Here is a 23,928-nt window from a genome sequence, read left to right as displayed (position 1 = left end):
AGTTCAGTTTGACCTTTAATTTTATAAAAGTATTGCGTCCAAAACAGGTTTTGATTATTAAAATAAACAAATAAAAATAAGTCAATCCAATATTAGGGAAAACTATTTATATGGAATTGAGCAATAATCTTCAGTCAGTTACTGCCTCATGGTATTTGTTGGCCATGTAAAAAATACCAGATGGAAATAAGTTCCTTCTGTTCCTTCACATTCATGTGATGGAGTGAAGGTCACAGCGACCCTGACCGCCAGAATCATGACAATTTCTCCTGGTCTCCGGGTAGACGTGTGCTACTTTGAAGAAATTACCTTCCTAAAATGGGAATCATGATGTCAAAGGAGTTTAAGTACAGTTTTAAGGCACTTAAGGAGAGTGCAGTGCTGCTGCAGGTCAGAGTTGGTGATGATAGAGCGGAGAGAGAAACCGAAAATCTCTCAGCTGAAATAGGCCGCTAATTGGAAGTAGGTGTCGCCAGGTGATCGTAGATAATGCTGCACGTCAAGTGTAAAATAAGTGCAGCTCGAGTTGACTGCTTGAACACGCTTGCAGGTGTCACCTCATTTTAACCTTTAGTCCGAGTGGACATTTGAGCTAAATTCAAAGAAGTTTCCTGCGAATATGCTTTCTTAACAAGAATAGGACAGACTGGAAAAGCAGCTGTTGATGGCACAGATGAGAAAAAATACAGCAAAGTCAATCGCAAATAATGAAATGACACAGGTAAGAACATGTACAGATGATTTCATTTGCCTAAAAAACTTCAGAGCCAAATTCTCTCAAAACCATCTTTATTCTCAAGAGCCAATTCACATTTGCTGCAATCATTATCAGTCATGAGCATCAAAATCATTTCCTCTTGAGTTTCCTCCTCGCTCATGACATAAAGCACCGTCCAGACCTGGACAATGACGACCGGTCAAGGTTTCCAGTAAAGACAGCAGATTTGGAAAAAAACAAACAGAAATGTTGTTATCTTCTGTTTGCTGCCACAGATTTAGTCCTCCTAACACCTAAACCCCTCAAATCTCCCTTTCTCTCCATGACGGTTTTCCAGTACGTGTTGAACAGATGAGTTGAACAATAAGACACTCAAACACACAAGGAGAGAAATCGGTGTCCACGGTGAACGACTTCTTCTGATGCTGGTTACACTGAGACCAAGAAGTTGTCATTAAACGTGTTCCTGTGTAGCTGTGCTGCTTTGTACAGACAGTGAGGTCCAGCTACAGTAACCATTGAATTTTCTTTTTTTATTTATACTTAAAATGATACATTATTTAAGTGTTTTTTTTCATAACTTCTCGCTCATAGTTCTTTTGCGAAGATGTGGAAATGGATTTGAGAGCAAGATTCATCGTTTTTTTTCTTCAACTCTATGCAAAACAATATGTTCATATTATGCTCATAACATCTGTAAAAAAAATTTGCAGTCTGAAAATATACATCCTTTATCCTTTGTACGGTAAAATAGCTTTTCTATGGTGAAACTCTTGTTATTGGTTTGTAACTGAGTAACCTTAAGAGTAACAATTCGCGAGAGAGAAAACAGTGAACTGGCACCTCTTCAGGAACACATCCTGAACCAGCAGTCAGCATTGACTATGTTTACATGCAACGACAGATCTGTGCATATGAATATTCAAGTAATTATGGTGTGTGACGTAAAAGTTCAGCACATTACAACTGTTAACTCCACTTCCCACAAACCCTACAGCACCACAAACATTTGTTCCGTAAAATACCAAAAAGGATTCCTTGAAAATATCTTTTAGATTTTCTCGTTTTGGGGGGAAAATGCTTCAATTATTAGTAATTTTATCTAACAAACCAGTCAGTTCAGGTGAGAGCCCCAAGTATATATAATATAGAGAATTGTTACTCACTTTTATTTGTGTTATTCAGTTCAAATTTCAAACCGCTGCTTTTTAATTGGAACTATGTTTTGTGCCGGTAATATGTGGGCCTTTTCTTTTGGTCAGCGTGACCTGATGACACAGCTCATGTTCTTGGCAGCCTTTAGCTCTTTCTGAAGAAATGCACTTGTCTGGCCGTTATCTATTTTAGACCAGATGTTGAGTTAACATTGGCTGAACCATGATCTGTTCCTGAACTCTTAGAGTCATAAGAGTTGGTCACAGTTTGGGTAAATAAAGTCACCAAAAAGAACGGTGGTAATCATATAATGTTTTAGGTACAGAAGCTATCGTCCACTAAGCAAGCGGCCTGGGATCAAATTTGACCTGAAACTTTATTCCTGCATGTCATCCTCACCCGCTATCTAACGTCCTGCTCTATCCACTGTCCTATAACTAAACCACCTGGGTGCATTTCCTGTTATTATTTGTCTTACCAATCATCTTTGACCCTCACCCCTGCAGACTTTCTGGATCTACATTTACCGTCAGCAGAATGTCACAAGGCTTTCATGTATCAGCACAAAACACACAGCCAATTTCTAAAACTTTAGTTTGAAATCCAAACTGAGTGAAACACAAAAAGGGGACATTATAATAGTCTCTTTCAACACCTGAGGCATTTCTTCTTTTAATGAACTCACAGCAAATCACCATAAGGTTTAAAAACATTCAGGGCATTTTAGCACACCCCGGTTAATTGTTTTATGGCCTAAAACTTTTGGGGTTTGGGTTCTGCTTCGCAATTTTCCATCAGCTCCCTCATCATTTGGCAGTTTTTGGTAGATAAAAAAAACAAAAAAAAAACTTGAAGAAATCAACTATTTTCCCGCCAAAACATATTGGTGACAGTAAGACAAAGTTAGCGGTTAGCATAATGTAGAACGCTGCAGAGAAGCAGGTAAAATGCTATTTGCTATTGTTTAAAGCCAAACTGAAGATTGTTGGAGAGTAAATAAACGTACATTCAGCAGGTCACCAGAAACAAAGCTCCGTGATAATACTAGCTCCATGTCCGCGGGTGTTTACAAAGGTTTATCGAGGTTTACGGTTTTACTAGCGTGATAGCTAAGTTAACCTGCAAAGGCCATAACTAGTCGTATATGTGTTGATTTTGAAATGTTATTAAATGCACAAACAAAAACTGATTTATAACAGCTTTTTTAAACTTCGATAAATGGTCCGGTAAAGTTGTGGTTGTGCACGTCTTGGTTAAGCAATTTCTTTAAAAAATAAACCCCATAACACATTAAACTTTTCGAATTGGGAGCATTGAAGTTGCACTAAATGCTGTAAGTTCTTATCATGCTTAAATAGACTAGCCATGCTTAACTTTATATTAAATGCTTTCACTGTAAAGGCAAAACACCTAAAGAAATGTGGATGTAGGAGATGTGACTCAGTTCAAAGTTCAAACGCCATTTGAAACCCAGGGCTGGCTGCACAAGCGGACTCTGAATATGACAAACTTATCTGAAAGTCGCAAAGATGTCAGAGGTCTTAAGTCTAGAAAAACCATCTCATCACAACAATCTTTAACACGTTTTTTATTCTATCCTTATTTAAAACTCACTGATCATAAAGTGAGTTGTTTGTCTGAGAAATCCTAAAGGCAATGAAGCTATAGTTCCTCACTTCTGGAGAAGATCGATGAAAGTGGTCCACCAACTATGACGTAATAAAGCTTATAAGAAGGAGCGGAGGGAAAGTCTAAAATAAATTGTGCTCGTTGAGACTGTGGTGGGTTGGTGGTAAAATCACCAATGATACTGCAGCGTTAATGCAGCCAACAGTCACATTTCTTGAAGTTGTTCCCATTAAAAGCTTGGAGTGCCGTTTAATAGATTGAACATACTGAAACTAACATTTAGCATTTCCCTTTCTTCTGGTTTTACACTTGCTATTCTGAGCCATTATTTGTATAAGATCAATGTTTAGGTATTTTAATCAGGATTTGTTGGACACTGAAGTTGATCTTACTTTTAAAACTGTCCACATTGAGACCGCTAAGACAATTCCAGGAAGTTTAAGTTTAGGAAGTTGTTCCTTCTTTTGATATTTCAATTAACCTGGTTGGTAATGGTTTTGATGTATTATATTGTACATTGTTACTCTGTCCTCTTTCTTTGATAAACTTTGCTGTTTCATCCTTGGTCTCTACGTGGCCGTCCCTATATCCCTCTTTGATGATTTTTTTGAGAACTACACACCGTGGGGACTTCGTCCTGTTCTTGTTTATGACACCATGGTACCAAAAAATAGAATAAGGGCTCCTGCGCTGCGCGGTGAGGGTCCTCATGCGTTTTCCGAGGATTTAAATAAAAACATATGAACAAATGAATGAAATCTAAGAGGAAAGGAAAACCTTTGACTTATGTGTAAAAGGTTGGAGATAAACTCGACTCCCCTTGAGCGCTAACGCTGCTCTATTTCTGTTGTGTGTGAGTCTTTGCGCTAACATCCTTGACCATGACAACATTGTACAAAAAAAATCAATCATGCAGTTTTTAATTGACTCCATTTTTATTTGTGCATCTCAACTCTCACTTTGCCATTTTCTCTTTGCAGGACTCCAGAAATATTTACAGGAACTCTGGAACTTGACTTGCATATCGGCCTTAGAACTGTTGTTACTATGTCGGTTCCCTGGGCCACAGTTTGCGCCCTCCATAAAGTCCCTGCTCCTGAGGTAGTATATGTAGTTATGGTCTAAAATATTTTGGTAACAAACCTCCAGACAGATTTCAAGCAGACTGCTTAGTAAGTGATAGTTCCTGCTGTAGAATAACCGACCTTAACATAGCGTTAACATTTCTATTCATGTTGCAGACATTTAAACAATGTTACGCAGCCAAATTCCTGAGACTAGTCTAAAAGTCCATAAAGTTTTAAAAAGAGGTAAGAGTGAGATTGTTGTTGTGAGATTTATGGTTCAGAAGCCTATAACAGTCACGCAGAGTTACAAAAGACAACCATATGATGGCGCTGTGCTCTCATTACCCTCTCGAAGGTCAGTTATGCCTGTGAAATTTGCTGGTCTGATCGTCACGGCTCTACGCATGCAGTGGAAACGCAAATACACCAAGGGGACTTTTAAGGTCCTTAGTAAGTTCCTGAGTTTAGTTAGTGATATTTTTTGGTTCAAAGTGACCGTAAGATAAGTCTATAAGAGGAGAATGACGACTTTATAAATCAGTCAAATACTCAAATGTTTGTGCAGCCAACACCTGGTGGGGATAGTGAGGTCACATATTTTTATTTAACCAATTTGTTACTGCCATTTATTTTGGGAAATGTATGTTTCATACAGAAATGCAGACAGGTACTAGATAATTGGGCATCATTTTAATTTTTGCAGTATGTTTTCTACCAGGACTACTCTGTTAGTTGGATTTATAATGGAACCAGGAAGGGTAACACAAACTCCTGCAAACAACTGAACACTATGACCTGGACAGGAGAACAGGAGAACAGGAGTACATGTAAACATAGCCAATGTTACTTTTCCAAATGGCTCTGGCTCAGCACAGTCCAGCCCTGTATGTATCAGCTGGCCCCGTCTGAGTCTGGGTGCCACCCGACCCCCCCCCCCCCCCCCCGCCCCCCATTTACCCCCTTTCCATCTCTCTCCCTCTGATTGTCTGTGCATTTATTTTGAGTCTGTACAGTTTGCGAGGTGTGTGTGTGAGGTCCGGGTCATTCAAACACTGCAGCAAGTCTATTGCTTTGATAAAAAGGCATCACTTCACAGAAAAAAAAAAAAAAAAAAAAAAGAGAAAGAAATAAAACACAAGCTGTTTTTTTTTTTTTTTCGAGGAGTAGTGTGAAGCTTGAAAAAGCGAGATATACAAAGCAAATGTCTGTCACGTTGCAAACGACAATATCATTAGAGGCTTTCAGAACAACATCAACAAAAAAGAGAGAGAGAACATACCGGCTAAAAGAAAAGAAAACAGAGCGCTACGATTTCACAATCTCATCAGCTTTCTCAGTGTACCTCGCTGATGATAAATCAAAATGTTTTTTTTTTTTTTTTTTTGGACTGGCCAACACTTGGCCACCAAATCCCACCAGTTGGTCACAGTGGAGGGGTCTGACCCATATCTGATCCAGGCACATGCACACCTCTGCATGTGTACAGGATGTGTACAGGTATGCACTGTGTATGTGCACGTTTGTGTGTTAGTGTATATGCATGCCATCATAAGAGGGTGGAGGGCTGTTTATGATTATGTTCTTTTTCTGCATGTAACTTTACATTACAGTTCAATCAGTCCTTTCCCAAACCCACCGTAGCACCATGACGTCACTGTTTGGACATCCAGACTCATGCTTTTTTTCAGGGAGATGATAACAGGGGAAAAAAAAAAGAGATTAAAATCATCATCTGATGTAGGAGCTGCTAACACGGACAAGAGCACGAGTCAGAGGGACGACTCTGTAGAGAGCTGCATGCACTAACTAGCGTAGATCAGTATCGCTATGACCGCCCAGCAGGGATACAATAAGGAGGGCATCATTCACTTGGTTTTGGCACAGCATGTGGCACTGTGACACAACACAGTCCTACATGATTGTCTTGTCCTGACATCAGTGTCATTATGTGCTTTAGTTAGTCCTGTCCGTTCTCTGGGAACGATGAACAGGCTCACGTTCATGCTACAGCTGCGTTCCTTTAAATGTCAGAAATCCAGAAAAAAAAAAAAAAAAGAATAAACAGGTTTTTTTTTTGTTTGTTTCCCCGGTCTAGTTTTAAAGAAAATACAAAGTACTTTAACTAGACAGAGCATTAGGGTCATGGAAGGAGTCAAATTTGCAAGACTTAGAGAAAATGCACTTTAAAGGGGCGTCATGTGAATATTATACGTTTCTGTTTTACAACACTGTACTGATTCTCACTAACACATCATTCATAAGAACCACATGTGAATAGACTTCTTTGCTGTAGTGATGTGGTGGTGGACGTTCCTGTAAAATTGGTAAACCTAACTCATGCAAATTTATTGTTTCTTAAGCGAAATAAATCTGTATGATTGGACTGATAAATATAATGAGGGAATGATTCACATGAAACTGAATCACAAGCTTTACAGTTATATTGAATTTGGTCTGTCTGTAAAAAGGACTTTTTCCTAAAGGTAAGGATGTTGTCAAATAACCGTCAAATAAAACATGTTTTTAATTTCCCTTGAGAATAGGAAAGCAGAACAAAAGAAGATATCTTTGCTTGTGAGATGCCACTTTTTTTGTAACGCACATGTTTTTAGATCTCGGTCATTCTATGTCAATTTGAGCAATATGAAGCTATGAGTTAATCAAAGTGTGCTAACATTAGCCTACTAACATGACAATGTAGGACACAGCCCGATCTAAGGACAGCTTTGTCCGCCCCTTGAGCTTAATGGTGCTTAACTATGGTGCATTCTAACTCATCACTCCTTCGTGCGAACACGTGTGGCGAGGGGTTGGATGTGTGTCGCTGGACACCGTTTGTTTTGGTTTCATGCTGGTGCTCAAGGTCGCCATCTACTGGATCAAAAAGTCACACACTCTTCCTTTAACAAAGTATAATCCCAATTAAATGGATTCATTTGAAGGTTGTTTTTTCTTTCTGCTGCCATGACCCCAATGTGCTGTCAAAGAGCACCAGCCAATACTGTTGAGCTTCGTATTTCGTTTTAAGCAACGACAAAGTGAAGAACTGGACAGACGCACGGCCTTGTTTGCCTTTAGATTACACACGAGTCGCGTTGCGTCAACATTTCTTTGCTGTGATGTGGATTTGACGTCCAGCAACAGGACCTCGGAGACGTTCCTGTTCGACCACGCAGAGTTCTGCTTTGTGTCGCTGCCGTGTTGCTAAAATTCAGAGTTTTGTCTGGAACGCAGCGTTGCGTCTGGATTTGTGTGGTGACCCAGAGACTCACACAGGCCGTGAGTGTGATGCTGAGGATGGTGAGAAACCGAGCAGTTTGGACGCGTCGGATGGATGAGAGTGAATATTGACCGATGAACGGAGACGATAAAGTTGAGCAGGTGGGAGGAAAAGGCTAACGGAGTAGCAACGTCTTGTTTTGTGCATCAAGTGAGCAGCCAGTTTGAGTCTTTCAACGTATTGGAAGGAAAATAGAACATCTGAATGGTTTCTATTGAGTGAACACGTGTTGATAAAATCACCATTATGCCAACTGTACAATCATCAACACACAAAAAAAACTAGAGTAAAATCCGAGGTGAGAGGTTATATCCACAACAATATCAACGACAAAACAAACAAAAAGAACAAGATGCTATTCACATGTACCCGCACTGTAAGGAATGGTTCCATACAAAACTAGACCAGAGAGCTACTCCTAAACTATGGAATGAAGTGACACTCAGTAGTGCTAATAGAAAGTTCGTTGTGACGGGCCTTCTGCTGGTTCCGACCCTGAGACCACCAGGGTTCCCGGGCGCTGACGCATGTGCACACACATTCACACACATACATGCACGCAAACACACACACATACGCTTTAAAATCCATTGGTCAGTCCTCGAAGACCTCCAGGAAGAGAGGAGGGAATAGCTCGGTGGGACACTCCACTTTCATATGGAGGAATCGGCTGGCGTGGCAGGCGCCGATCATCCGCAGGTCCGTCACCTTCATTAGCAGCTTGGGCCAGAAATGCGCCACTTTGTGTTTGCGGTAGTTGATGTAATGTTCAAAGGCCAACAGGAACTCCTCTTGGCAGCGTTCGATTCGCTCCACACTACTCAGGCCTGGCCGATCTAAAGGCAGAGAGATATGGACAGCGTTATTATTTATTGTCGTCTAAGAAGACTTGAGAGACACCTGAAAGAGTCACTGCTGTTTATGTTCAGAAACGTAAAAGCCCGGGAGGCCTCATCACGGCAGCAGAAGCCAGAGCTCTCCAAACCTTCAGCCAGGTCTGATCTGGCACTACTACCCCCCTGACGCCACGCCTCCACCATCGCACCGCCTCCACCATCGTACCGCCTCCACCATCGTACCGTGTCGCCCCACAACCCCGATGGCCTCATTCATGCACGGCCTGCTCCAACCAAACCTCAGACACTAGGAAGTGTGGACAACAGGAACACGAGGAATACCAACGAGGAATCCTGCCTGCATCTTGTCCCATACACTCTTTTTATAAAGCGCATCGAGAAAACACTTTACAAATAGTGATTGATTGATCCACAATGATCATGAGGACTAAGCAACATTTAGCAAAGAGTGGCGTGATATTAACGTCCTTTTAAGAAGCTCGCCCCTGACATTGGTTGGGATGTTTTATTACAGAAAAAAAGTTGTATTTTTTTTTCTATTTCTTTTTTTTATTTCTCAAACTTATTTATCCACTTTTAATAAAAAGTGACCGGCTGAACCTTCCTGTCTTGGTGCAGCGTATTGATTGAACCTTGGTGGCTGCTGAATGTGTGTCAGAGGAGCAGACAGATGGGCAGGTCGTCCCCGTGTCATGTCTGCATGTACAGCACAGCAGCAGCAGCAGAACAGTATTGATCTTCAATCAGATGTCGAGCACCAAGCAGGGAAATGGTGCTGGAGCAGGCGAGCTGGACAAAGAGCCTCAGAATGATTAATGGTGATTAATTGATTGGACTGTGTGTTGGTATAGATTTCATGTCAGGGAAATCCTGTTCGGACAATCTGTGCAGGACAGGTCAGATGGAGCGGAGTTCATTGTTCTTTTTGCTGTTGTGTCCAACCAGATAATTAGCTGCTGCTACAGAAGTTTAAATAAGAATGTATATACATGTGATAGTTTGAGACGTGATCAGCTGGATGGAAACGATGACACTTAAACGAGCCAGAGCTGAATGTGTTAAAAGAAAATCAGGACACCAGTTGCTCACCAGATGAGAGCAGGATGACGGCTTGTAGAAGAGCCACCTCGGAGTCATCCAAATTAAAAGAGGACAGCGACACGCCGAGATCGAAGATGGCGTCCGAGACCACGCCCAGGCCTCCGTTTTTAAGCTGTCCGCGTGTGACCGCCATCTCGCCGTTGAGCGTGAGAGTCTCACTCTCGGGGTCATAGCGGACCGCTGCTCGCAGTGACATGATCTCCATGCAGCAGCCTTTCAACAGGATGATCTGATCTTCACAAGGCAACTGAATTTAAAACGGAGAAAGAAACCGTGAGTGGAAAAAACAAGTGTGAAGTTCAGATTTAAACACAGCTCAAATCAGAAACAGATAAATGTTACGATCAGCATAATCCAGCATAAAGAAGCGGAAAGAGTTCTTAATGGCTTTACTGTAAATCCGCTGTACGGAACAGCAGGATTATTCAGTCAAACAAGGTGCGAACAGAAGACGGCACATCGTCTCTGCGGCCCCCCAGAGGGCGCACGATGAACCCTCCACTCTCGATCGACATCTTACTGAACGTTTGGAAACACAAGGATCCACTCACCTCACAAAACATAGGCAGTTTTTTGGCAAAGTCCACCACTCGGGTTATGGCAGGGGTGATAATTTTTGTAAACTGACTGAAGGCTTCTATATCCACTTTGTTTCCTTCAGGTGCATTGACCATGGACGCTTGACCAATATCCTCAGGCTGACGTGAAAAAAAAAGGAGGTCTGTGTTAGAAGAGTCTCCAAGTTTTGGATTGAACATTTCAAACCTTGGGAACTGCCAAGAATTACAACATCTGGGCTCGGTTTGTACACAGCTGTGAGGCCTACAGGTGGTAATGGCTGCAACATAATCCTTGTTAGCAAACACGCTAAAAGTTCCTCAACTCAAAGTGCTTTTATTTTGGCGCCTGACAGACTTGTACCTAATAATCCAAGTGTCTGCCAACGTCAGAGAAATGATCCAGAGAGACAAAGACAGTTTTGCCTTTGCTCCATTAAAAGCTATTAGTCCAATTACAAAAGCGCTTGGATTGGATAGTTTTTTGGTGTCAGTAGTTAAAACACCAAGACAAACAAACCAAGTGAGGCGTTAGTCGACCGGCATGTTCAGAGTTATCTGAGCTAAAATGACTGTTTTGGTCACTGGTGTCTGGTTGCTTTGAAAAAGAACGACGTGAAGATTGTAAAGGGTTAAAAAAAGCGCTCAGTCTTTTATATCAAAGTATTGTTATTTTATGATTTTGTCACAAGCTCAGAATAACAGATTATGTAGCAGTCATGACGCACACATCTTTATATGTGTAAACTTAGGGCTCATGTTAATGAAACACATTTACCAGCATGTTCATGTTATTACTTGTAAAGTTTAAGGGAAAAATAAAGAGTGTAAAGCAGCGTCTTTGATCAGACAATATATTTTTCTGGGATGTAAGGATGTATAACTCTGGACGCACAGCAACAACAGTTCGAGTGCACTTAAATATGTTAGGCATGTTAATGACTGAACATGACAGCAGGCCTCATCTAGGCAGACGACAGTTTTTAAAGATATAAATCGTCAGCTGTTTCTTACCTTAGTTTCCTTCACCCCTGCTGCACTCTGGTCAGAAGTATAGAATAAATTACATGTTATTTCATTAAGAAGCATTGCTTCCTCGACCTGTTGGATAATCAACAGGAATCGTGAAGTTTCAATGAAGAACCCGTGTCAAGCCAACTAAAAAGAAAGCAAGTTAAAACTGAGGACAGATGAAAGAGTGCAGATAGAAAACAGGTGAGGGCAGAAATCCAAGATGGGTTTCTGTGGCGAGATTCAGACTCTCGAACACTCCGACGGATAATGACAGCACGTCGAATATTTCATCGTATAAAAATCAAAACCTCTGACGCAAACAGAGACTTTAATCCAACTTCAATTTTAAGCAAAGTTAAAATTGAAGTTTGATTGAAAACTTCGAAAAAGTTGCCGAAAAGCACGGATAGAAGACACCAGCTAACGTTACGGAGGCACAAAGAACGTGAGTGTTGAGACGTTCATTTAAGAAACAGAGAATTCTTATTAACGATTTTTCTTTGAACGAAAATTTAAAGAGAAAATTTTAAAACCATTCAACGAGAAAAGCGACGGCGGCGCTGTAACTTTCAGAATATATTTGTTTGACATATTTCTGGTACATGATGACGGCATGTTTTTTATCATGGGATGTTTCTGATTAGCTTCGCATTCACTCTCAACAAGTCGTCGCAAACACTTCAGTGACTTTTCTTAGTTTTATACATTTTGATCCGTTTTTCCAAAGGTGTGAAATGGAAGGGAAGCGAACGTGATACACACAAAGGTAATCAAAGTGAGCAAAGCGGTTGCATTTATCCGGTGATCATAATAATTTCGCATTCTGGGAAAAACTGTCACGCCTTAATGAGAGTTGGATCTGATCGCGCCGCAGAAACCCAAGATTAAGCCAACAGCTGAGACAGACTTTCAATCTGGACAGAGCGATTAGACTTCACAGAAGAAGAAGAAGAAGAAACAAAATTAGTCAAAACAAAGGTGAGGTGTGAAATCAAAAAGCTACAATCAGAAAGAGAGAAAAATGAAAACAGCATGAAAAAAAAAGCAAGTTATTAGTGTTAGCGATAAAGCGCCACAGCTCGGTACAAGACATCGGGAAAAACACACAATAAGATGTTCCATTTATAAATTAGTGCTGCTGCGTTGAGGAACACACTTTTCTCCATCGTCCAGCTAATTCTCCCCACTCTACAAGGAGATACAAAAAAACACACGGACATATTAACACAGGGAACAGTGGAACAGTGTTGGTGGTGGAAGTGGAGGAGACAGGGGGTGTGATGTGGAACGGGGGTCTGAGAGGGGCGAGAGGGGGCGAGGGAGGGGGGGGGGGGGTGGATTGGATAAGGCAGGGTAATCAATACAATGGAGGCTGTGTTGAAGAGAGAGGCGGGGAGGGACGAGGATATCTCACCAGGAATTTCCGTTTCTGCTTCCAGTGGTTGCCCTGCGCGTTCGTGGACATATGGGCCTCAGTCACCATACGGATGAGGTCCCACTCCTCCTGGGTGGGCTCAAGTCGGTCCCACACCGTCTTCTGCAGCTCCTCCCGCCGACGGCGCTCCCGGTTCTCCTCGATTAGCTTCCGCTTGGCCAGCCTCTTGCTGTTGTCCAACACCACTGACAGGGGGGAAAGGAGGAGGAGGAGGAGGAGGAGGAGGGGGGCAGAGGAAGGAAGACGGAGACAATGAGAGTGGACAGGAATGAGAAGGAGGAGGAGGAGGAGGAGGAGGACGACAATGAAGTGATACAGCTGAAATCTCAGAACAGACAGACAACAAGTCAAACACTTAAAATCAGGTGACGTCAAAACTTTTCTTTTGCGCCAAATTTTAAATTATAATTATTTTTTCACCTCCTGGCCTTGAAGTCGGTATGAGAGTTGGGCGGGTGGTTTCTGTCTTTCCGAGCTTTCTTCTTAATGGAAGGACTTTTATGTGCTTTAAACGCTTCTTTTAAAGTCTCCTTTGGTACTTATTACGAGTTTTAAACATTTTATTTTGTGAGAGTTTCTGCTATTTTTAATCCCCTGTGCTTTGTACTGTATAAATAAAGTGGATTGATTGGATTAAGCACTCCACTTTGAATTCTTCTAGCAATCACAACTCCCACTCTCTCTACTTAAAGAAGAAATGATTTGGAGAATCCGACGCTCGCCCCGGGCTTGAAATAAAATCTGTTATCAACACACGCAAAGGTCAGAGTTTAACAGATGCTCTTCCACCTCGTTTAAAGACACTTTTTTTTCATGGCAGTTCTTGTTAAACTGTTGTTTGTTTTGTGTGGAGGAGCTCTGCGGGTTCAGGCTCGTCACAATTAGACACTCGTCATTTCATAAAATGTGAATAAAATAAATCCAGGTGAGACATCTAGACGTCCTGACACGAGCATGCAAAACCAAACAAGCTGCCGTCGTGCATCCGGTTGCCAGCTGATGACAATCAAATCTAATTAACCTGGATTAGCACTGATCTCAACCGTGTTATGAAGACGTCTTCGAGGTGTCTTCTCTTTGCTTTGTATGCTGTAGTTTAACATTCAAGTGAAGAGAAATGTCCATTGAGCTCAAATAAATAGGAAATCTTGTTCCTCTGAGAGTCGGGAGAAAATCACACGCCGGTGTCTGTGGGTTTGTTAATCATCTCGAATCATTTGTACGTTTCGTCACGTCGCCACATGTTCTCTACAGGTACAAAGTCAACATGATGATGTGTTTTTGTTTGCATTGAAACGACAGAGAAATATGTAAGAGTGTGACCATGGCGTCAGGTGTTTAAAGTGAAGCGTCCGCGGGCGACGTGCAGCCTGCAGGCTTTCTGCCGGATGACCCTGACCCAGTTTAACCCATCTATCCATGTGTCCACTGTGATTGGATTAAGATGTCTCTAGTGTATCTGTTTACACTACAGCCCTTTTTCTCAGTCATTACTACAGGTCACTTCCACATTGTTTTCTCCTTTTGATAATCTCTGACTGAAAATGGGACAGAAATATCAGAGGGTAGAACGTGCAGTCGCCGGACACACATCTTTGATGACCTCGTCTTTTCAAACTTACAATCTGTTGCCATCCCCACCGCGATGCACTTCTTGAAGCGACATTCCTGGCACTGGTTTCTGGTCACTTTGTCGATGACGCATTTCCCCTCGTACTTACACGCGTAGGTTGGGTTGAGGTTCTTCTGGATCGTCCGCCTGAAGAAACCCTGAGAAGAAGGAGAGAGGGAAAAGCACGCACGCTTACAAATGCAAACTTTATTTTTTTTAAATGCAAAAATAAAAATAAAATCTTGCGTGCCACAGTTGCGTTACCTTGCAACCTTCACAGGTAATGCAGCGATAGTGATAGCCTGTGGCTTTGTCCCCGCACACTACACATAGCTCATCCTTGTCCAGGTAACTTGGAATGTACCCTAAAGAGAAGAACAGGTGATCAATATTCAGATTTCATTTCATTTCATAATTCTCTCTTTACTGCTGTTTTGTAATCCAGGGGGACGTGTGACATGCTCATGTTTTTCCAAAATCAGACTCAATTTGATGTGTTGATGATGACCTTTGACCCACAGGGAAATCTAGAAGTCATTTAAATATTAAAATTAATTTTAGGATTTTTGTCTAAAAAAAAAAAAAAAAAAAAGACATTTGAACTTTTTGTAATTTTGTCTTCTTGATGTTGTGAAATGAATACTGAGCCGGTAAACGGGGCTCAAACATGCTAAATGTAAACCGTATGGACTTCCAGGACGTTTAGCGATAGCTCTATAGTTTTTCCAGTTTGTAAAAAGGCGGGAGGCTGAACCGCTCTGAAACGTTGCACAGGGAGATTTAAAACTTGGCTGACTTTAGACACTTCAAATTAGATTGGCATGATTTCCACAGAAGACACAGTTGCTTCTTGTAAACTCTCCGGCGTTAAAACCTGACCCCGTTCCTGGAAATCACTTAATGAGTTCAGTGCTTTGACCTCTCGCAGACTCCGGGGTCAACAAGCTGATCAATACATTTTTTCGGAGGGGGCTTGTTAAGAAAGCCATGATTTTTCATGCGTAGGCCTTCTGTTGCCTCACAAATCAATCAATAAGGAAACCCCCTCCACCCCGCCCACTCAAACACTCACGCAAACACTCGGAGCATCAGATGCATCAAGTCCTGCTCACAGATGTGTCGCCGCATGGCGCCTTAAATCTTGGATTTGCGCTTATCGTACTTAATTTGGAAATCCCGGACATCACGGACGCATTAATCAAGCTAGTCAATGCTAATTAGCAAAAACGTAACACAAATGTCTGAAACATGTTCCCTCCATACAGACCAAAGAAAACAGTCAACTTCATCAATCGATTAAAAACTCAAGTCTCACTTTCACTGCTACAATCAGAGAATCATCCCACATGAGACGATTCACATTTTCACCTATCAGACGTGTACCTTTCTTGTGCGCGCCCTGCATCCACTGCAGGTGTGAGAACTCAGGTTTGACCTCAGGGAAATACTCAGGCTGATGGTGGAAGTGACTCAGAGGGATCTCCATGCTGCAAAACTCGCTCTTGAACGGCGGAGGGCCACCAGCGTACGAGCACGAGTAGTGCTGGCTGGGTGGCCATGTCTGCTCCATGCAAGGCGGATGGTGCAGCGGCTGGGGCTCACAGTGTCCGTACCCGGGTCCCTCACCTGGGTACATGCAGTGCTCTCCGCCACCCTGCACCGGATAGCCTCCCACCCCGGGGTGAGGCATCTCATACATGTCCGGGATGCAATAGTTCATCATGGAGAGCCACACAAGTCAACCATTAAAAAAAAAAAAAAAAAAAAAAAAAAAGTTGTTGTTCAACCTTTTTTAACTAAACGTTAAAAAAAGAAGAAAGATGAAATCTAAAAGCAGAAGAGCATCAATCCGTCAGAATATGACGATAAGGAGTGTCCAACCTCACACAGGTGAAGGTCTCCTGAGTGGACTCACAAGTGTTTCTTCTAGCAAATCCCAAGACCACAGACTTCACCAAGCAGCAGCCCCACCCGCCACTACCCGGCCGAATTGGGAAGCAGAGATTTATGACGACGTAGAGCTCTAATCTTACACTCCACAAATCCTCGATGTACAACAGACAGTGGCAATGTGACAGATTAAGACCTCACCTAGAAACAGTAAGCACCATCTAAATACATCAACCTGAGGAGGAGGACAACTTTACTGTACATTTACAGTAAACTTCCACTTGTACAGGCTGTGGATGCCAGTCATCATATCATAGAAGAATTAGTCGTTGTCTTAACCCTGAAGCCTCCTCTAACCCCTGACCTCTGAACCTCTGTTTGTTAACAAACGCACTTATCCTCCGGGTATTTCCAACAGAATCCACAAACAGGCAGGCTAAGGTCAGAGCCGTACAATTATTCCTGCCAACTCTCTACTGAACTTTATGACACTAAGAAGATTTCAGGCAGGGTTTGAGTTAAACTCACATAACCCGACTTTTAACCATTTGAACCGGATCGAGCGGATCATGAGCCGCTGCTTTACTTGTGTTATTTTTATTTGGGACTTAAGAGACAATAAATAACCGATTACCGTCAAGTCAAATTAAGAGCAAGCACTTTAATGATGTGCATTTTTTTTTACAACATGCTTATTTAAATAATTAAATATTTTAGCACGGGTTATAGAAGCAACTTCATCATAGATTTAAAATACTTGAGTTCAAAACATAAAACAGACAAAAAGACTTCTGTTCTTTCAAATACATTAAATAAACCCTTCAAAATAAAACCTATTGTCAAAAATAAATTCAAGATTTAATTACCTTCTGGTAAAGAAATCCTTCAAAATAAAACTATTGTCACAAAGAATTTAACGGTTAAATTATTTTTTGTAAAAACATCCTTCAAAATAAAACTATTCTAACAAATAACACCATGATTTAATTACCACCTGGTAAAGAAACATTTCAAAATAAAACTACTCTCACAAATAAATTTAATATTTAATTACCACCTGGTAAAGAAACATTTCAAAATAAAACTACTCTCACAAATAACTTTAATATTTAATAATTACCTCCTGGTAAAGAAACATTTCAAAATAAAACTACTCTCACAAATAACTTTAATATTTAATAATTACCTCCTGGTAAAGAAACATCTCAAAATAAAACTATTCTCACAAATACCTTCCTGGTTTAATTACCTCCTGAAATAACAACGTGTTCAATTTGCAAAATCAATACTGTTTCCCTCTAAGTTTGAGACACGCGAGCGACACGCTGAGCGACACATTGCGTGATCTGTTTCACATAATACACCTATTATCCCAGACACGGGCTAGAATCTGCCATATTGATTAGGCTTTCTTGTTCAATACAAACCGAAGGGGATAAGCCTTATGGCACGAGCACGCCTCTTTTTAGGATCCATAATGCCCTCCTCAATCTTTTCACAAAACCGTTTAGAACAACCTGTTGTTGTGACTGATGCAACTTTATAAAACATGTTGAAAGAAAAACGAAGCACAGGCAGAAGTTTCTGATTGTTTCTTTTATGTTTGTGTGAACTTATTGTTTTACATTAAATCTGCACAACTCCAATCAGTCTCTTTATTCCAGCCTGTAAATGAGATTTTATTGTCTTCTTCAGTTTTGAATTTTGTGTACTACAGAGTTTGGATCTTGTTGTAGTTTTTCTAATTCTTTCCTGCCGTTGCTCTTTTTTTTTTTTTACAGTTTAGTCTTCAGTGTTTCCTGTTTTATTTTTTAGTCTTGTCCTCAGTGTCTCTCTCTCTCTGCCTCTGTGTGTTTTCGTCCACTTTTGATCGCCCTCATTATCTTCACCTGTGTCCTTTACCTGTCCTGTGTCTGATTATCTCGGTGTGTATTTTCTCTCTCTGTGCTTTCTTCGTGACTCCCATTTTTCTCTTTGTGTATTTTAGTTGGACATTTTGAATTTAGTGAATTTGTGTTTAAATAAATGTTTGTTTTTTTTGACTCCTCCTTCTTGTGACATTTATTTATGCTTCTGTTACTTTCACTTTTCACTTGTAGAGACTTTACACGTTTGTTTTTCTGAAGCCTTCAGCCTCATACTCGGTCCGTTTAAAGTCTTTAATGTGTCGGCAAATCACACAGGAATGTTACACTTCTTTTATAAAACGTAATATTTAAAGATTTATAAGTTATAATAAATCATATAAGGTGATGTTAAATTAAACAAAGACGAGAAAGGTGTTCGATTAGAGCGCCGTCCTCAAGTTTAATCTGTTTGATCTGGATCTATGGGCTGTGAGTTTAAATAAATATAAATGTGCCTTTATAACTGATGAGGATTCAAATCACCAAACTGTTTGGTTGTTTCTCGTTCAGAGTGACGTGTGGATGTTTTATCTCGTCCGTCGTGTGTTTAAAAATCTGTTTAAACTCAATAACCTTTTCAATCTCTGTCTTTGTTGCCTGAGCTTCGTAGAAACGCTCGCTGTGTTGATTTGTCCTGTCTGTATCCGTCGTCTGGTTCTTTGGATTATTTGTCGATCCTGTAACGACTCCATGTCGTAGAAAATGACGTTTACCCCTCGATGATGTCTCGAGTAGAGATGAAGGTTGACCATAAATTCCCTCAATAAAGCTGAGAAACAATTATAAATAAATACAAACAATAAATAAAATAGAGGAAAGCTGAATGAGACCCTTTACTTAAATATCACTTTTGTTTGTTGCTCTGTATTCACTTTACTTCCCCTCCAAAGTAAAAGCCTAAGATGTTTTATTTCTGAAATAGTTCGAGCTCAGGTAACTCAAAGAGAAACACATGAGTTGTACAGTAAATAAAAATGTTTCTGATTCTGATAAAGTGAAATGCTAAATATTGAGTATTTTAATTTTCTACATAAAAATCAAACAAAAAGATGATTTTTTAAAAAGTTTTCATTTAAATCTGAGTGCCGAAGTTTTTTAATTCTGTCTTCCCTGGTGCATGAAAACCGTGCAAAACTGAAGAAGAGGAATAAAATAAAGAGAAATAAGAGATGATTTCAGATTCTTTCTAAAATATTACAAACATCTGATTCTCTGCATGAACCTCGTGAAGTCCCCTCTGAAAATCACGATTCACACAGCGATAAAAAAGTCTGAATTTAATTATTCAAAGACGAGTCCAAATAGAAAGATGACCTCGATGAAGTTTTTGTTTTTCAGTCTGTTGACCTTCAGCTTGATTTGGCCCCCACATTAGAAACGTCAGCTGTAGCTGTTGTTTGTTCCTGCAAACATCTCTAAAGCTTCTTAAGGAGACATTAAGATTCGATCACACAGATGCCTCTCTTTTTGTTTTTTTTTGATCTTCTTAAGATTACTCCGAACATGTCTGCCGCTTGCTGGATCACCGAGGTGTGTCCGAAAAACCTGTCGACGTGTGAACACATGGCGCAGTCTGAGTGACGATGCGTGCAGTTTGGGCTTTACAATCCCTGCTGCGTGCACTGATCTGAACCCTGGATGAGAGGCAGTCTGCACGCTCAGGCATCACGTCTTCGAGACACACGATCAATACTGATGGAGGACAGGATTATGCAGAAGAAGAAAGAAAAAAAAATCATCATGATCAGGGCTCAAACAGAGACGAGAGCGCAGAGCGGACACAATTTATTCATTTGATCAAATCTCAACATTTTTCTTGTTTTTTTTTTTATCACATTAAACTTTTTTTTTGTTTTTAATCATTGAATGTCGTTTTAATTTCTACATAGTTTACATAGAAAAAAAGATTGTAACCATAACACTGCTGTTTCCCTCAACATTCAGAAACAGAATGTTTGAACAGAATTTTAGAGACCTTTTTGCTCCTCAGAATAAAAAACGAGGATCTACGGAGAATGATCGACGACACATTTAGAGAAAATATAAACACAGTTGTCTTTTTAGTATTCATGTCTTATAGTTCCTCATGACAGAGTATTAGGGCCACGTGAAAGTTGTGTATTTACAAGATTAAAATCATGAATTGACAAAGAGTAATTCGTATATCGATTTACAGAAATGAAGACTCAAAATTATTACTCTGAAAGGTTCTAGCAGAAGAGCAGCCTTTGTGGAAATAATAAAATAGGAATTTCCAATATTCACCATTGAATTGCCTCCCGAGGACAAATAACATTTTGAATTTGAAACAAGTCACAGTGAGTTTTTTTTCTTTCTTTTTTTTGATAAGATCCAGGTCCTTACAGTTTCTTTTCAGAGTCTGATACTCACGACAACGTGATGCTAAATGTGCCAAAAGGATGTGTAGTTTCATCCCTGCGTACGTACAACAGGATGTATGTGTTTATCTGTGAAACCTTTACTGAAGTTTAACTTCTCAAGACGCTCCACGTTCCTCGGTTCACTCCTCTTACATCATATCTCAATACAGGGCGCCGGGGGGCCTAGCGGTTAGTGTGTGTGCCCCATGTACGGATGCTACACCCCTCTAAGCGGACATCCTGGGTTTTGAATCCGACCTGTGGTTCCTTTACTGCACGCCATTCCTCTCTCTCTCTCTCTCTCTCTCTCGCCCCCACACACACATTCACACGGACGAAGCAGCAGGAGCAACTCTAAGTGTCTTGCCGAAGGACGCTAACATGTGGCTGCAGGAGCTTGAACCCTCGACTTTAAATTTGAGAGACGGTTAACTCCACCACTGAGCCACAGGCTGTATCCAGATTTCAATGTTTACATGGGACAGATGTTGAACTGATATTGATTTTGAATCAAAAGTTAAAGACACAAAACAAGTTTGAATGTAAAACCATGTCTGGGGAATGTTGACAGCGAAGCCTTTGCACGCCATTGAATCTTTTACAGTTAATTCTCAACACGCTCACTGAGCGCCCGGTAATCCCTCTGCGATCATGTGTCCAGATATGACACTCGAAGTGACCTAAACAACATGACCTCCTCTGGCTGAAGGTCCAGGTCTTCACCTTCCTGTAATCTCATTAGACGTGGAGCACACGATGATCTGCAAGACAACGTTTGAGTGGTGCGGAGCTCGCGGATCAATGTCAATGTGACAGTCGTGTTTACATGTGGAGCGCTTAAAGAGGCTCGACGCTAAAGTCTGTTTAATCTGGATTTTATTTTCAGTAACGTAATCGGCTGAGACGCAACTTCTATTCTTTTATTTTGAAGTTTGTTTGTTTGATCATTGTTTCTTTATTTGTTGATTTTTTCAAAGTCTCGCACAAAACGTTTCAAATATTTTATTGTTGCTCTTTTTTTGTTTTATTTTTTCACGTACGTAGCGTTTACCGTTTTTATTGTTCTTACTGAAACTGATTTTTATTGGATTGCTTCTCAAGTCTTTGATGTCTGATTTGAAATATTTCTCTCTTCGATTGCATCAAACAACACGTGATGTACTCTCACTTTAAGAAACAAACAAATTAAAAGCTTAACAATTTCAATTTGTAGACGCAAATAAAGGAATTTCCAACATGCGATTAAAAATGTGAAATTTAGTGATTCATCGTGACACAAATGTGTAATCCTTCGACAGGCCTGTTATATACTGCATATATATATATATTATGCATGCAGGTTATTCATTTAAATATCACGTTTCTATTATTAGTGATCGACAGCAGACAACATCCTTGCAGAATTGTTCACGTTCGTTTCTTTGTTTTTTCCGTCACTTTCCCTGACAGTGTTTACCTCCTCTCAGGAAACGTCTGAGCTTCATTGTTGTTTCTGTGGATCTTTGCTTCGGCAGGCTCTTACTCTTGATTAGTCCGTCATTAGCCACCACGGGCACAATGTCAAGGTAAACCCGTTAATCCTCGATATGTTAAACACAGATGGACGCTGCTGGCGTTAAACTCGTGGACGGACGTGATCTGCCGTGTGTGGTGAATTACAGCGATTTAGATTCAAGATGTCAAGGTTTTTATGATCTCTGAGGAGCACAGGGCGCCAAACGGAAACTGAGATTTAAACACTGCTGCAGAAAGAAATCAAATATTAACGACAATGAAAGCATTTATATGAAACAAAGAGGAATAAATACATGTTAGATTAGCAAAATGCAATCTTTAAATAAACACCACGTCTAAAGCACAAGCTACATTTTAGATGTTCCTGATGTTTTCTGCTGTAAAATTAAATTAAATTAAATTAAATCCAAAGTCGCTCTTTGCATAACTCCAGTTGAGAATAAGTATTATCTGGAGACTCTCTATAAAAGATCATAAATCACTGTATTCATTGTTCAGAGAAATGGGACGGGATGCAGGAAGGATTTCTCCTTTGTACTCGTGGCGTTCCCGTCGTCCACGCTTCCTTCCCGCTGAATGAGGACGGCGGCGGTATCAAATCGCTTTTGAAAAACTCACATTACCATTTCCAATATGCATCTATACATCATTCAAAATCTCTTTTGGTATTTTGCAAAGTACATATTATCAACACGTAGATTTTGGATTTGTATGAAACGCTTTTCATGAGAACAGTCATTTTGTACACTGAGCTTATTACTGAGTTTCTGCACTCAAACATTAATCTGTGATCATGTTTAAATAAATATATATATATATATATATATATATATATATATATATATATATATACTCAAACATTAATCTGTGATCATGTTTGAGGTCCACTCAGGTCCTCAGGCTGAAACCTACGGTGGATCATCTTGTCGCCTCTGAGGGAGCTTTACAGACGTCTGACAGCAGGAGATAAACGTTCATCACATCTGATGAATGGTCGGCTTCTTTTAAACGCCTGTTAGCTCGATTTTGTCCGACACGACATGAGAGACTTGAGTCTCGGATGTCCATGTGTTTGTCGGCATGCTCATCTGTTCCTCAATGTTCCTTGCTCTTTTATTTCTTTTCTATCAGACAGTCCTCAAGGAGTAAACAAACCGGGGAGTCTTACTACGGTTCCTCCTGAGACTAATTTTTTTGATTAGTGTTTAATCAACGACGGACACAACGTGGAGGTAAACCCATTAATCCTCGAAATGTTAAACACGGACGGATGCTGCCAGCGTTAAACGGGTTGTACGCGGCTCATCTTAGTGATTAACATTCAGGATAGAAATATTTTACTTTTTAGACATGCAAACAACAATCTGCTGTGTGCATGTTTTTAACCTGTCGGCTGCAGAAAGGACAATGAGGCTTTGTCTTCTTTAACATATACATTTTTTATTTTTTTTTAATTACTGAAAACTATTAAAATAGAGTTTTTTAATGTTGCATCATCACATTTGACTCCTTTTGTTGAAGCATCCTGTTCCCAGATTTAACCTCTAAATAATAAACTGATCTCATCGTATCTTTTCTTCAGGTTCAGTCGGTCAAATGAGGCGATGAACAGCAAGCTGTCTTTTATTCCACCCACGCCACAGCGTCATTGTGAATTTGGCATTGAAAATAAATGAGCCTCTATCAGAGAATCTTCATGTGGAATAAAGGTTTCTAATCTTTGAGTTTGTTGAGGATGAATTTTGAAGAGCCGGTTAAGATATTTTTGTACGTCAATTGTAATATTTATCAATTTCTCTTCATCAAACCC

At 40.4% G+C, this 23,928-nt stretch overlaps 1 protein-coding gene across 6 annotated transcripts in view; it reads right to left on the bottom strand.

Moving 5' to 3' along the window:
- Positions 1-772: 772 nt before the first annotated feature.
- Positions 773-23,928, bottom strand: part of thrb (thyroid hormone receptor beta) — a 109,511-nt gene continuing 86,355 nt past the window's right edge. For 4 of the 6 annotated variants that reach the window (XM_079368544.1, XM_079368542.1, XM_079368541.1 and 1 more), the window contains 7 exons: positions 14,690-14,790; positions 14,436-14,583; positions 12,793-12,998; positions 11,379-11,465; positions 10,359-10,505; positions 9,796-10,054; positions 773-8,685 (listed from right to left, as the gene is read on the bottom strand). In XM_079368544.1, coding sequence (XP_079224670.1) covers positions 8,444-8,685; positions 9,796-10,054; positions 10,359-10,505; positions 11,379-11,465; positions 12,793-12,998; positions 14,436-14,583; positions 14,690-14,790 — 1,190 coding nt within the window. In that variant the 3' untranslated portion in view covers positions 773-8,443. Of the gene's footprint in view, positions 8,686-9,795; positions 10,055-10,358; positions 10,506-11,378; positions 11,466-12,792; positions 12,999-14,435; positions 14,584-14,689; positions 14,791-15,808; positions 16,182-23,928 lie in introns of those variants that run through there. The other 2 variants (XM_079368546.1, XM_079368545.1) reach the window with 2 other exon arrangements.

Source organism: Symphodus melops (assembly GCF_947650265.1).
Source record: "Symphodus melops genome assembly, chromosome: 18".
Taxonomy (NCBI): domain Eukaryota; kingdom Metazoa; phylum Chordata; class Actinopteri; order Labriformes; family Labridae; genus Symphodus; species Symphodus melops.
Note: the sequence above shows the minus strand (reverse complement) of the source record. Positions and strands in the feature narration are given on the sequence as shown.